A 14838-nucleotide genomic window follows, 5' to 3' on the forward strand; every position below is an offset into this window, starting at 1 on the left:
GCTAGACGCACCGCATGCTGCGCAATAAGACACGGATTAGTCCTATATTTAGTGTTTTTCCATACCTCCCTTTTCTCAACTTTTTATTCTCGCCATCATTTTTCTATACCTTCCTTTTCCTCAATTGTTTATTCTCTCCATCATTTTGCTATACCTTCTTTTCCTCACATTTGTGTTTTCTATTTTTTTTATCCCATCTTTTTCATTGACTAACATGCTGTAGAACAAAGTTCTACCCCTCAGGAATCTGAGATCCTTCATGGAAGGTATTTCATGGTGAAACTGGAGTCGGATCCCACAAGGCTGATAATATTCTTTCAACATGTGTCGATCGAGAAAATAAAAATTTGAGAAAAGCCGGTATAGAAAAATTATGGAGAGCATACAATTTCTAGGGGTAGAATGACCCCTTAAAAAATAAGGTGTAAAAAAATGATGGAGAAAATAAAAAATCGAGAAAAAGGAGGTGAAGAAAAATTATGGAGATTATTTTTTATAAAATCAAGGAACAAGGAGGTAAAGAGAAAAAGAATATTTTTTTAAAAAAGGTGTAGAAGAATGTTGGAGAATAAAAAGTCGAAAAGGAGTTATAGAAGTTATGAAGAGAATAAATAATCGAAAGATGAGGTATAGAAAAATGATGGAGAATAAAAATCTAGGAAAAAGGAGGTAAGGGAAAATGATGGAGAGAATAAATAATTGAGAAAAAGGAGTTAAAGAAAAATGATGGCGAGCATATAAAAAAAAGAAAGTAAAGAAAAATGATGGAGAATAAAAGATCGAAAAAAGGAGGTAGAGAATATTATTTTTTAAAAAGGAGGTATATAAAAATTGAGGAAATAAAAATTTGAGAAAAAGGAGGTATAGAAAAATAATGGAGAATAAAAAATCGAGAAAAGGCGGTAAAGAAAAATAATGGAGAAGAATTTAAAAAGAGGCATAGAATATGATGGAGAGAATAGAAAATTGAGAAAAATGAGGTATAGAAAATAATGGAGAGAATGAAAAATCAAGAAAGAGGTATGGAAAAATGGAGAGAAAAGAAGGTATAGAAAAATGATGGAGAATATTTTTTTAAAGAAAGGAGGTATGGGAAATGATTGAGAATGAAAAATCAAGAAAAAGGAGGTTTAGAAAATGGAGAATGAAAAATCAAGAAAAAGGAGGTATAGAAAAATATGGAGAATATTATTTTAAAAAAGTAGGTATAGAGAATGGAGAGAATAGAAAAAATCAAGAAAAAGGAGGCATAGAAAATAATGGAGAATGAAAAATCAAGAAAAAGGATGTATAGAAAATGATGGAAAAATGATGGGGAGAATAAAAATTTGAAAAAAGGAGGTATAGAATATGATGGAGAATAAAAAATTGAGAAAATGCAGAGTAAAATTTCGAGAAATATTAGGTATAGAAAGAGTATTCTCTCCATCATTTTTGTTAACCTAATTGTCCCCCAAAAAATATTCTCTCCATCATTTTTCTATACCATTATACCAGGGGGTAACACCTCATTTTCCTCATTAAAAAACGGGACACAAAACACGATACATAATTTTTTAATTTGTGAAAATACAAAATGAAATCATGTACAAGTTATTTACAAACCTATTTTGTACAAGACAATATACTATAATCATTATTATTGGGTAGTATGACATAGTCAGAAATATTTGCTTAGCACTCTCATTGTGTCCACAAGTCAATGTGCTAAAAATTAAAAAAGAATGCAAAACTAGACGGCAATGTGAAATGCCCCTCACTCCCACAGATGCTATCTGTCAAGCAAGTATACACTGAAATAATTTGTTTACATAAAGCTTTATATAGACTTCTTTAGAGCAGATACACATATTATCAGACCAGAATCGCCATCGTGAGCTCTTCCGTTGTGAACGAACATAGGTTTGACGTAGCGTTAAGACTTGTTTGAACACAGCTTCAGGGAATCCCAATCAGCTGGACTTTTTATTTATTTTTTACAAATGAAAATAATTTCATGAGCAGTTTGAAAGTTGACCTTGGCTAGCCGCCGTCGAGACGGATAGTAAAGAGCAGTCGTGTCGTTATGTACGTGAAGCTTTATTACCTACAAGCCTCTTTTCGCAACAGTAGGTCTCTCCAGGAGCCCTCCTTTGGCTTCGGTACTGCCTGGAACTCACCGACCGTCATGTCCGCTAGCTCAATCCTTCCTCTCTTCCTCACTCCTTCCTTCCTTCAAGACAACTCATACTAAGCTATCCAACGCATGTGAATTAATGTCTGTTTAGAGGTTTGGTGCGTGTTGCTTTCCTATCGGGCCCAAGCTCCTGGGCCTGGTTAAGTGACTGTAAATTGACTGTGGTGTCAACAGAATGGAATGGAAGAAAGCCATGATTAATGCCTATTCTTGGCTAAGCTTCCTGAATAATGATGGTACCTTGGCTAAGCATTTTGATTAAAAATTGCTCTTGGCGAAACATTCTGTTCTCATATGCTTGAAAGCCTTAACATAAATATCAAGTTCATAGCACGTTGCAAGTTGTTTGGTAAAAAAAAGACAACCGATGATGAATTGTGACTGGCCTCTTTAACAAAACTGTCAACTGTCATTTTATTTCCACTGATATGAAGTAAAAGAGGCAAACGTGAGAAATAGCCAAAATTGTGGCTTATGATTGAGCTGTTTTTGGAGCGTCTACAGAAAAAGCCTTTCAATCTGAGTAGGATTTTCAGTTAGTGCATATGTGAACGTTATATTCAATGTCAGGCAGTGCTTATAGCCAAAGGAGGACTCGTAAATGCCCACTTCATGCGATACATGGCTTTGATATTGATATTGTATCACTAACTCACATTCACTGAACGATGTGAGACTATGTTACATGAATTTGCATGGTTGTCCATAATGTCTAGATCGATTTCCATAACCACTGTCAATTACTCCACTATAAGCAAATCAAACATGTTTTGAATCTTATCTCCTTTAAAACAGCTCTATCATATTTGGTTCATTGAAAAGGTATTGATGATAATTGAAGTGAAAACCTTTGCAAATATCCAAAGGCTTTGTAGGAATTAGCCAATATAGCCCAAGCGCTTGATGCTTTGGACATTTCAGCCAAAAAGAAGATGTGAAAACGTAAATGAAAAGGCAGCTTTAAGAAAAACAAAACAAACGAATACAGATAAGGCCAGAGGCCGTGTTCCTATATTTGGTCGTAGATATTGGCCATCCCAACAGTTACAAATGTCAAGCAGCTCCAAGTTACTGTTACCAAACAATACCATCATGGTGGGCTTGCAGTTAGATATGAAATACACATTTTAACAAACTTTACAGAATAGCTCTGCAACACTGAGTAAAATATGTTAAGTAGTTGTTTATTAACAGCTAAAAAGGCAACATTTATGTTTGCAAAGCTCGAGCTATTAACGTAAACTATCACTTCTGGTGTACAGCGATTGGTTTCCTCGCGCTGGGACTCTCACAAGACCCTACCATTTTTCAAAGTGGAAAAACTTCGGAATTAGCCCGCAGCATCCAAGGCCGGGTCTGAAATAACAAATGGAGCGCATGGTTGTGACTTTTCAATGTGATTGTCTTCAATAGATAATTTCACCTATTGTCATGTTCTCTTATTACCGTACATTACAACCACAAGGGCTAGACCTTTTAAACGTTACTCGTTTTTAGTGTGTGCTACTTGACAACATTAGCAACAATCGGATCGATGTTTGTCTGCAAGAAAATATTTAATTTGTTTTGTTTTTGCTGTTTTTTCAACCCCTAACATGGTGGGGAGGGGGGTTCCAGGGTGGTATCCATGCAATAAAGGGATGGAACGTTTTAGCTATCTTCTTCTATTTCTCGGATGGGCGGGATTAGGCTGCTTGTAGATTTGTATTGGTTGACTTGGTTGATGGACAGATCATGCCCAGGCTTCACGTGCACGTTCCTCGGGCGAGTCTTCTCTGGCTCATCTGTAAACCACGTCCTTTCTGAGGAAAGAGGCAAACAGGAAACGGATGATCATCTCAAATTCAAAGCGGTCATCATTGGCATAGGTTTTTAGTATTTTTTACTAATTTCAAGAAACTAGTTAATTAGTCTTTTTTTTTTCTGCCACCTCGGCAATCTCTTCTATCATCTGATCTGCACTATCCAATCAACAACTACATCTCAAACTCTCGCCCTGTCTCTTTCTGTCGGTGTGCTATCAGAGTTAAGTATTTTTTATCAAAAAAAGCATTTATTGCCAGTAAACACCTGTCTTTCCGAATATTGGAGAACATAACATCAGCGAAGGCAAGAGACATTTTGAAAGTTTAACTATTTGTCCTGTGAACCCAACCCTAAAACCGAAATTCAGAACCTAACCAAAACCAAAAATCATGCCCTAAACCAAACCCTAAAGCCTAAAACTAGGTACTAAGCACAAATAAACCATGCCACATCAGTTGGTTGATCAGGACCCATGCAGTACACGTAAGCTATTTATCTACTCATAGTTGCATCAGGTTAAGGATAGAGTGATGAGGATTTCAAACAAATATGCAAATTAGTAATTAAACGTTTAGGCAGGAAAGTCAAGTGTTAATGATGTTTGACAAAGATTTGGGAAAGACTTAAGGGTACATAATAAATGTTGGAACATATAGCTATGGATGGAAGAGTTTAAAAAGTGGGGTGCGACTGACCACCACAATAAAATGGTTAGATAGGGCTCATGACAGGTTCAGATGTTAGTAAGTTAATCGGGCCACGCTTCACCGTTCAGTCAAGCAGAAAAGTTCTCCATGCTTTCTCCATTTCCATGGGGATTAGCTGATGTAGCTAGCATGCAACCAGCTCAATTATAGAAGTAAGGAATCAATGAATGTGTTTTAAATGTTTAGAACAGATCACTAACCATATACATGTTAGGGCAGTCGTTCAGCAGCTGATAAAATGTTGAAAACATTTACTGATTTATATTTGAGTTTTTACTGGAAAATATATTACAAGCCTTTTAAATTAATATTAAAGTAAAAGTTATATAGTACAATAGTTAAGTTACAGTTTTTTAATGTCAATCCCAATGAATGCTAGCTGTCTTCTGTATTAGGTACCTGATACATTAGATATCAAATGTAGTCTAATTATCAAAAGCACAAATAACTGAAATCTTTTTTTAGGAACATCTTTTACAGAGACATAAACATGCACACCTATAGAAATTTACAAATTCAAAAAGGCAAGACTTCAAACCAAACATACGTCGGCCATCTTTAAAAGGGGCGGGGCGTGGGAGGTCGGTAACTTACTTCTGTTTGTCCCGCGGCTCGCGGGGTTTGGAGCGGTTGGTTCGGTTGGTCAGCTGGGCCGAGTGGAGGGAGGAGCTCTTCTTGCTGGAGGTGTGGGAGGTGTGGGATGACGAGTGGGTCGAGTGGGCCAGGCTGGTCCGGGACTGGCCCGCGTTGTGGTCAAACTGCATCAGGCAGAATATCAGGTCTGACTGCACCAGCTCAAAAGCGTACGGCGGATTGGTTATCACGTATCTGGTGGGCGGGGAGAAGGAAAGCAAAGGACCAATCAGGATGAAGTATTAAAGATCCCAATGGTTATTTTTGGTGACTATATGTGGGGGATTTTGGTGGATAAAACACATTTTTAATCGTTTTTCTTACCGTTTGGTACATTGGTTTTGCGGGTTTAGATGAGCATCTCGTAGCCGATAGATGCCAAAGCACAGCATGTTGTAGGTTTTCAGTGCCTTACAGAAAAGATCACCATAACACCCTCCATCCTGAAATAACAGAAATGAACCATCTGTAGCATGTAACAATGACAGAAAACAGTCGTTTATAGACATGAATGTGTGACTGTCTGTGGCTATTAGCATTTAGTATTATTCTATGTTAGTATGGAAAATAGAGTCCACATTCTTCAGCCAAGTTTACTTTCTACTTTCCCCAAAAGGAATTGATTAGATGACAGTCCAACATCCAACCCCACGGTCAAACCAAGTTGAAAGATATGCGTCAGTCATATCTTAGTTATGCAACTTAATAGTTAAGTTACATAACTGTCACAACCTCGTCAACACTCATTGTTGCGGGGCTCCCCATACCCAGCTCCTCATTGGTTCGCTTGTCACCGTTATGGTTACACTCTCTCAATACCCCTCTGATCCAGTCCACCTCAGGCGGTGTGGTTTTCACCACCCTGAGTAGATGGCTTCTCAGACCCCCTCGCTTTTAAGTCTGTGTTATTTCCTGTTTTTGTATTTCTGCCAATTTGTGAGCGCACACTTGTCTGCACTAGTACCCTGACTAGATATGTCATTAAACAGGCATGAAAATCACTCAACTTTCGGCGAAATACGGCGTTTTGAAACCAAAATAGGTGACCTACGTGAATCGTGTAGATTTGATGGGGGGGGGGGGGGGGGGGTTCAGAGGCCGGCCAGTTTATAGTCCTCCGTAAAGTGCTGTACTTAGACACGGAGAGCCTGTCGGAGAACCTCTCCGTAGCTTACGTGCGCATCCAATATTTTTTAACATCAGTCGACGCAACAGAGACGGTAAGGGCTGTGATTGGTCCTCTAACAAAATCATTTCCGGAAACGCTACTCGGTTTGACTTTGTACGTTGTTTACTTTGCACATTAAGGACCAATAAAACACCAAATAGGATTTGTAAAGCTTTGGAAGTTTATTTACAAAACTATTTACATGATTTGTTGTCAACATATAAGATCGATCGGGCGGCGAATTGCATTGCGTATCCGACATCCCGACGGAGAACTTTGAATGCTCGAGGGGTCTCCGTAGTCTGTCTTCCACTCGTCACCCAACGGTGCGTACCTTTCAGAGTACACGATTCTCAGATATTCCACCACGATTTAACATGTCACAAGGTCGGAAGACTGGCCACACTACAAGATACACGTTTGCAAGATATTTAGAAAATCGAATGTTTAGAACTGACATACATGACTTACATTTTTGTCATAAAGGTTCCAGTAGTTTTTATATCTGCTCAATGCAGCAACTCCTCACAGTAGGTTACATGAACGATACAAAATACACGCAGCAACAAAGCGTCAACAATGGATCCCGAGTACCTAGCACTAGGCATTATGCTGGCATTATTCTTCCTTTTCGTCTCTGCACCTCTGCAGAGACGAAGAGGAAGAAAAAGAAAAGATTGTGGACTCGTTCTTGGGTTTGATCGCATTCATTTTTGTAGTAGTTACTCCTACTCAGCGTAGTGCAGTGAAGTCCATCGGTAAACACTGCACGTGAGCTCCAGCTGTTCGCGGGGTTCCCTCATGTCAACAATGGATACGTCATGGATTCCCCAAAAAATTCTGACATGCCAAATTATTCGTCGTGGGGTTTTCGAACACAGACGAAAACATTGCAGATCGCAAGCATGTCACATTACAAGACCTTGTCTCGTCGCCGACTTTTCAAAATCGTGTACGACTCGCGAATTTGTCTGCGACGAACAAAAGTTTGTTTTTTTTTTTTTTATATGAAGACAATCTATTCTCAATATTACTTACATCATTGGTAAAGCAAATCAATTCGCAAAAAAATCGTTCCTTTTCTATAAAACTTTTGTGTGGCATAGGATTTCCCCTTGTTAATTTGGTGTGTAGAACTGAAAAGCAGTTGCTATGGAAACGTGACGTCACACTTTAGTACTCATTGAGCAGCTCCGGGGGAAAATGATAAGCTAACGCTACCGTTACTCTAACATTAGCTAGATATCGTTACTAAAGTAAGCTTGTATAGCTTAGGGTAAATCACAAAACAGAAAACTTACTACTTTCTAAAAATCTCTACAACTCGTTTTTCCAGGACGTGTGGATGATTTTAGGTGAGGGGACTGACAAGGTTGAAGGGTCAAGTCCACCGTTCTATCAATAAGGCTAAACTAGAAGTTAGTGCTAACACTAATACAAACATTATTTTTTGCAGAATGAATGTGTTAGGAGAGAAGGATTCCGCCATTATTAAACAGCTGGATGCTGGATTGAAATGCAGCTGGAACTGGTCGTGGCTTAAACTGGAAGGCAAGGTCTCAGTAAAAGAGTAAGAGGTGTCCTTTCATCTAGGAGATGTTTTCATCAAAATCAACAGGCAGGGATTCGCCAGATGCATTCTCTGCCACAAAGAGATCCATTATGCTAACAAAGGCAGCCATGCTCTGCAGGCTCATTGCCAGACAAACGTTCACAAGGAGAAGGTGGAGATGATAGCTTCCACTCACAGTGTTGCCAGCAGCTTCCTTCCAGCATCAGCTAGGGTGAATCCAGCAAGCCAGAGTCAAGCCAAGCAGGGGTCAGAAACAACCAGGCAGCAGTGCCAGAGAAAGATCCCCGTACCAGTCATAAACCGCATAGCAAATGCAGAGGTAGGTGGTGTAGGCCTGTTAGTCAGCACAGGCAGCATATAGAGTACACTAGCACTTTGAGATTGTTATTTTTATTGTATCACAATCAGCTCCTGTCACTGGCAGCATCATCACCTAGACATGTGATACAAGAGCTTTACATTATTTACATAATTTGTGTTCTAGGCAATGGTCCTTGGAACCTTGGCGGAGCATTCCATCTCGTTTTCTAAGGCTTTCTCCTGTAATTGTTGAGCTTGCCCAGACCCTTTCCTTGGATGAACCAGCTTTGCAGGGAATGAAGCTGTTGCGGACGACAGCTTCATATAAGACGATCCATGGTCTAGGTATTTACATTTTCTTTCTTACCTACTATTTCAGTGTTTTAATTTACATTTTAGTGAACTGCACACATAAAACATGGTCCTTAAACTACCATGTTGCTATATATACTGCTATGTTGCCAGAATTACCTGTTGTATGATTTATATTGTACCAATTAGATTATGCATGTGATGTGACAATTTAGGGCGGACCTACTCTGAGAGGACCTTTCCCAACCTGAAGATATTTCCCTTTTCGTTAAATTTAGACGAGAGTACCTCCAACAACAACAAAAAGGTTGGTCTCATATTAAGCTATTGCCATCAAAGTCCTTCTGTTTTTGCTTCAGTGTATGCCCTGTAAAATGTTGCATGGCTAATAAACCTTTTTATGTTGAAGATCCTCTCCATGCTCGTTTGCTACTACCATGCAGACTTGAGGAAGGTGATAGTGGAGCATTTGGGGTCCTTGGAGATCGTGAAGGTGAATGCTGCTTCTTTAGAGAAGGTGCTCTGTGAGTTCTTTGAGAAAAAACACATCCCATGGAATAACCTTGTGAGTATGCTGATGGACTCGTGTGCTGTGATTAGGGGCAGCAAGACCGGCCTCGAGATCAGGATGCACCAATACTGTCCCAACCTGCTCGATGTTGATGGGGACTCCTGTCATCATATACACAATGCGGCAAAGAAGTTCTCAGAGCCCTTTGACGGCTACTTGGAGAAGCTGTTCAGTGATCTCCAGGTCGACCATCAGTGGAGTCCAGACCAGGTAAACAAAATGCAGCTCTTGTCTAGACCACGGCAGCTGGCCCTACTGTACTGTACTGTGCTGTGGTAAAACTATGGAATGTGTAGAATGTCTATGTATGTGTCTCTTTCAAAATCTTTTTCTGTCTTTTGTCAGGTGATGCACCTCAAGGAGATAGCTATGATTCTAAATCTCCCCGCCTCCAGCCCACAGAGGGGCTTTGTTCCTCATCGCTAGCTGTCTGCATACGATGCCAGCATGGCAACCCATGCCATGATGCCTGTGTACAGAGTCCTCTATTATGGCTACCTCTCCACTGCAGAAAAGGAGCCGTATAGGGAGCCTTTGGAACTGATGTACACCAAGAGCCCGTATCAAGGTGGTTCAGGAGGCACTCAACAGGTAAGGTGATGAGACTTGATGTTCCAATCCCTTATAATAATTAGCACTTATACTTGTTTTGAAGTTACTAATGAGGACGAATATGTATTGTGTTTCACCGGCATGACTCCACAAGGCCGTGAGAGAATGTCAGAAGCTGTGGCATGAAGAGACGACAACAGTCTTACGGCTCAGCATCTACATGGGTTTGCTGGCTATTCTCAAGGAGTATGTCATGGTTTTCCAGGTGGGTGTTAGTTGTGCTTGGAATTACTGCAACTTGACTGCACGTGCATGCACATCCAATGTTGGCAATCATTTAATTTCATAAGAATTTGTTTTACATACACAGAGTAGCCAGACATTGGTTCACAAACTTCATGATCGGCAGCTTGAGCTGTCCCTGGCCTTCTTGGCTTGCTTCGTGAAGGCCGAACACATTACTCAGGTAATTAACTCCTCCTCACACCCACTCTGCCTACTTTAGTATATATTATTGATTTTATCCTTATTTTTACTGTTGTCTGTGCTATCAGTTTAGTGTTTCCTTTTTTGTTAAGCAACCTAGGGTCTTTTGAAAGGCACTTAAGGTATTACTCCCATTAATTACTTCCCTTACATAGCTGTCTCCCAGGGCTCTGAGGGAGATGGTCCTGGAGGATCATATGCTGCTGCCCTCCAAGGAGGTCTATGTGGGACAGGAGGCTGAATCCCAATCATGCTGTAAGTACCCTGCATCACCTTTTTTCTCAATTGTTTTTGAGACTTAAAATAACGGTCAGTTTTTGGTGTTTTGTGTCAGCTGTTGGTGCCATTTCTAGCAGACGTCAGGAAAGCCTACATCACCACTGCAGTGTACCTCCAGAAGAAGCTCCCCTTGGCCAGTCCGACTCTTTCTGCTCTGGACCCTCTTCTGAGAGGCCACTCACAGGCAACCATCCAGTTGAAGAGGTAAGAATAACATTTAAAGTTTCTTTTGCCATATTACCAGGTACTTTGGGATTTTTGTTTCCTCATGTCCTTAAACTGATTTCAAATTCTCATCCATTTCTTGGCAGGCTGAGTGGTATGCTGCGGCACCTCTTGCCAGCAGACCAGGACATCCAGAGAGAACTTGTGCGGTTCAATGTTGACCTGACCATCCCCAGCTTCAAGGAGGGAGAGAGCATTGTTGAGTGGTGTCGTCATGTCTTTGACAAGCCAGATAAGTACCCCTCCCTGAGTGCGATGGTTAAATGTTGCCTCTCCATCTTTCACGGACCAAGGGTTGAGTCTTCTTTTAGTTGGATGAATGATGTTATTGACCAAAGGAGTGGCAACATGAATGTACCAACAGTTTATGCAATCCAGGGGGAAGACAGCCATGCAGCTCTACAGAATGGAGGATGTGAAGTTCGGGGAGGTGGACAGAACACCAACTCTGCAGCAGCAACAGAGCAAGTATGGCTCCCAAGCATCTGGCAGTGCTCAGCAGGCCAAGGCGTTATCCTTCTGACCTGTTTTCATGCCTGAATAAAATAACGATACATGTGAAAATTGGCAACGCAGAGAAGTTTTCAGTGAGTGGGAATTAATAGCCATTTTGAGAGTGCATTTCAACCAGAGCTTTAAAATGTGTCAGTTCCGACAAATATAGAAAAAAATACTGGATAACAGCCATACTGCCTCCCTCCCGCCCACCTCCTCCTCAATGTCAGCACACCCCCCCACCCCCCCGCCCCAGATGTCCAGCAAGGACCGCTCTCCCCACTACTCACCCCCAGGTCGGCGAAGGGTCCGTCGTACAAGGCCAGCTGTGCCACCCGACACCTGTCCCTGTTGGCGAGGGTCTGTGGCGTGCTGTAGCCCCCCCGCAGCGCGTTCTCCTCCGCCAGCAGGCCCTCCAGCTCCGGCGTGGCTCCGCCCGTCACCAGCGTGCGGATCAGCGTCAGGATGTTATCGTTGAAGTATGTCTGGGAGGTAGAGCGGGATGGGAAGAGAGAGAGAGAGATGCTTAACAGATCCGTAAGAAAAAAAAATCACTGGCTGGAGTCACTGACTGGAGTCACTTCTTTAAATTGCCAAGCCGGTCAGAGCGGTGCTATCTGGAGGCCGGCTCTGTCGCGTCACATCGGCCTGCGCGCCGGGTGAAAAGACAGCGGAATCCAATTACTGCGGGTTACTCTCGGCCCCGTCACAGAATGAAAGGGGAGAGGGAGGTAGACGGACAGACAGACAAGAGAGAGGGAGACATAAAGAGAGTCCTGACACACATTCACGGTATCTGAGCTACTCTTGGACATCAAAATGACCCCCTGAACAAATGTGTGTGAACAGACCGTAGTTATCTCGCTTGGTGCAATGATCAACCACTTACTGTTTATGTCTCCATTATTAATAAACAGCAGATAAAATGAGGCCCCCACTTTCCCTTTTCTTCCCAGCAGCCTCATCTCACCCTCTACGGAGGATCGTGTTGTTGCTAAGGTAATCCTGAAAAAAGGATCTGGCCAATGCAACTTTATGTCACATTTCTTTCTTTTCATAGCATTCTGTGTGCCTGCATATGTGCGTGGTGACATCTCAATCCACTTGACTAACAAGACAGATGAGCTGGGCTACGTTTCTAACCCTCGCTCAAGCAGAACGGCATCGGTGCCCACTACAGGTCTTGATTTAAAGCCGACCCCCTGTGTTAACTTTCATAATGGCAGGGTCAAAGGGCAAGGCCCCCTAATGAGAGAGAGCTTGACGCCAGACATTACATTCATCAGAATTAGTGACAGGTGCAGATGTGGGCAAACTACATCTCGTAATATGAGAAATAATGGATTGCATGCATGTAGCACTTCCGTGGCCACTCAAGGCACTCACAATTAATGAATTAGGTCACATTCACAAGCGATTTGGGTGCTTCTAAATGTTTTACTGTGACCATGTGTTGATATTTAGCTTTTCTTTTACTCCTGTTTCTTGTCCTTTACATGTTAAGTGGCTAGAAAAGTGCTATCTGAAAAACTATTGAAAAATAATTACTATGAGGATTTTTGTTAAGACTCACAGCACTCATCAGGGAGTCCAGGACGCTCACAGCGAAGGCTGTCCCGCAGGCGAAGGGCTGGGTGAGGTACAGCTCTGTGTCTGGGTCATCATCATCATCCTGGTCCAGGAACTGAACGTTGGAGTCGTTCACTGTTAAGAGATTCAGAAATAGTCATACATACACATACAGTATATACAGTATAATGTTTGTTCCTCGTGTATATATTCGATTATGTACGCATATCTCTTCCTATACGGATGTATTTTATTAGATTAGACTATTGTGCAACGTCATTAAAGGTGAATCAAATTTAATGTAATGTAATACATCACTTGTATAACAGGATGTGTTTTTGCATGCTTTGCGTTTTGAAAACAGCAGCGTAACAGGAACGCAGCATGCGATGCGTGTACTTCAGCAGATTCAAACTCAATTCACAGGGAAACGGGTGAAAAACACACGTTAGGGACGTGCTGAAGAAGAGACTGTGTGAAGGCTTTCTGACAGGATCAGAAATCAATTGTTTTGATAGACAAATCCTTTTTTTTTTTACCAACACAGATCTGGCCAAATCTGTTTTCTTTTCGGCAACAACTGAAACGTGTTGCCGCGTTTAGCTGTGAGTCGGTGTTCACCCTCTGCCACGCACCAGATACAGGGCCGTTTGCGTGCATTCTCATGACACCATGCATACGGTGCAACCCCCAGGCCATGATGCAATAGCTAGGACTCCTCCAGGGATCAGTCGGCACCAATATGCCAACACCGATCCATGTTTTTGGTCTCGTACATCCAAAGCACAACCTCCATTGACTTACTCTCGGGTGTCAAAACGCATGAAAGTAGATGAGGGCCATGGAGCTTGTTTGTCCTTTGAAGATGGCATAAAACGCACACAAGCGAGTTGAAAAGGAGATGTTTGAGGGGTGCTACTTCTTATGAGGGTCGGTGTGCCAGTGTGCGAGTATGAATGCCATGCCCGTAGTGACAGAGCTGAGATAAAAAAAGGGAGACGGTCAGAGAATGCGATCTGACATAAAAGGACGCAATGAAAGCAAACCAGTGAGACTTGAGAGGGATCAGAGTGCCTTGTGATTCTCATACACAAAAAAAAGAAGGGGCTTGTACATCAGAATGCATCATGGGATTCTTTGGTGGTGGTTGTATTGCTGTAGAATCCTCAATCTTTGTAATAATACTGCAGCAGTGGCAGTGCAAAACGCAACAATGGCTCGTCATCATGACAAATAATTTCCTGATTAATGACTAAAAAACGTTACTACCAACATAACTAACATTCCAATGCTTCCAAAATGGCGGTGGTCATTGCGATGTGACTTTGCGATGTACAAGCCCTGGAGATAGAAAAATAGAGAACTTGAGATGAAGAATCAAAGTCGACATGGTGGGCAATATCATGGCAGAATGCGTTGCCATGGAAATGAACTGCGGGGGGCGGGGGGCATCGTGTTGAGCTACACCAGCAAGAAGAAATAGGACAGGAAGTGAAGGCGATATGGAGGCAGCGGCAGTAACAACACTGCAGCGACAGAAACGCAGGCCTTACCCAGCTCTGTTATCATTTGTATGTTGGTCCCACTGCTTTTATCCTGACTGAATGCAACCACAGGCACTACTTTGCCCGGTTTTGCTAATGGCGCTAGAGCAGACGTCAACAAGGGGGGGTGTGGGGGGAGGTAGGGGAAGCTCAAGTTACTGAAGAAGCACGTCAACACGACCAAAACAAACTCAATACAAAAAACCCCTCTAGGAAGCAGGAGGGGCTGAAATCTTTAGTACGGTTAATCGAGAAGTGACGGGCTGTAATTATTGTTACATACAGACATGGAAACATGTTTTGTCTGATTTCTCCACTTTACAGACACTAAACACACATCTAAAACAAAAGGCGTGACATGTCTTTCTACACTTTACAAGTGACAGAATTAACAATGCAAGGTTTTTTTCGGTTGTCAATGAACCAAAACAGAAAAGCACAT

The 14838-nt window shown here is 41.8% G+C and overlaps 1 protein-coding gene across 1 annotated transcript in view; it reads right to left on the bottom strand.

The window, feature by feature from the left end:
• Positions 1–5279: 5279 nt before the first annotated feature.
• LOC307090599 (calcium-activated potassium channel subunit alpha-1a-like) overlaps positions 5280–14838 on the bottom strand; it is a gene marked incomplete at its 3' end in the record, with an annotated part of 77352 nt that continues 67793 nt past the window's right edge. The window contains exons 25-28 of the mRNA XM_079757331.1: positions 12857–12987; positions 11574–11768; positions 5647–5765; positions 5280–5517 (exon numbers count right to left, since the gene is read on the bottom strand). Of these exons, the coding sequence (XP_079613457.1) occupies positions 5280–5517; positions 5647–5765; positions 11574–11768; positions 12857–12987 (683 nt within the window). The remainder of the gene's footprint in view (positions 5518–5646; positions 5766–11573; positions 11769–12856; positions 12988–14838) is intronic.

This window comes from Pollachius pollachius, assembly GCF_949987615.1.
Source record: "Pollachius pollachius genome assembly, chromosome: 19".
Taxonomy (NCBI): domain Eukaryota; kingdom Metazoa; phylum Chordata; class Actinopteri; order Gadiformes; family Gadidae; genus Pollachius; species Pollachius pollachius.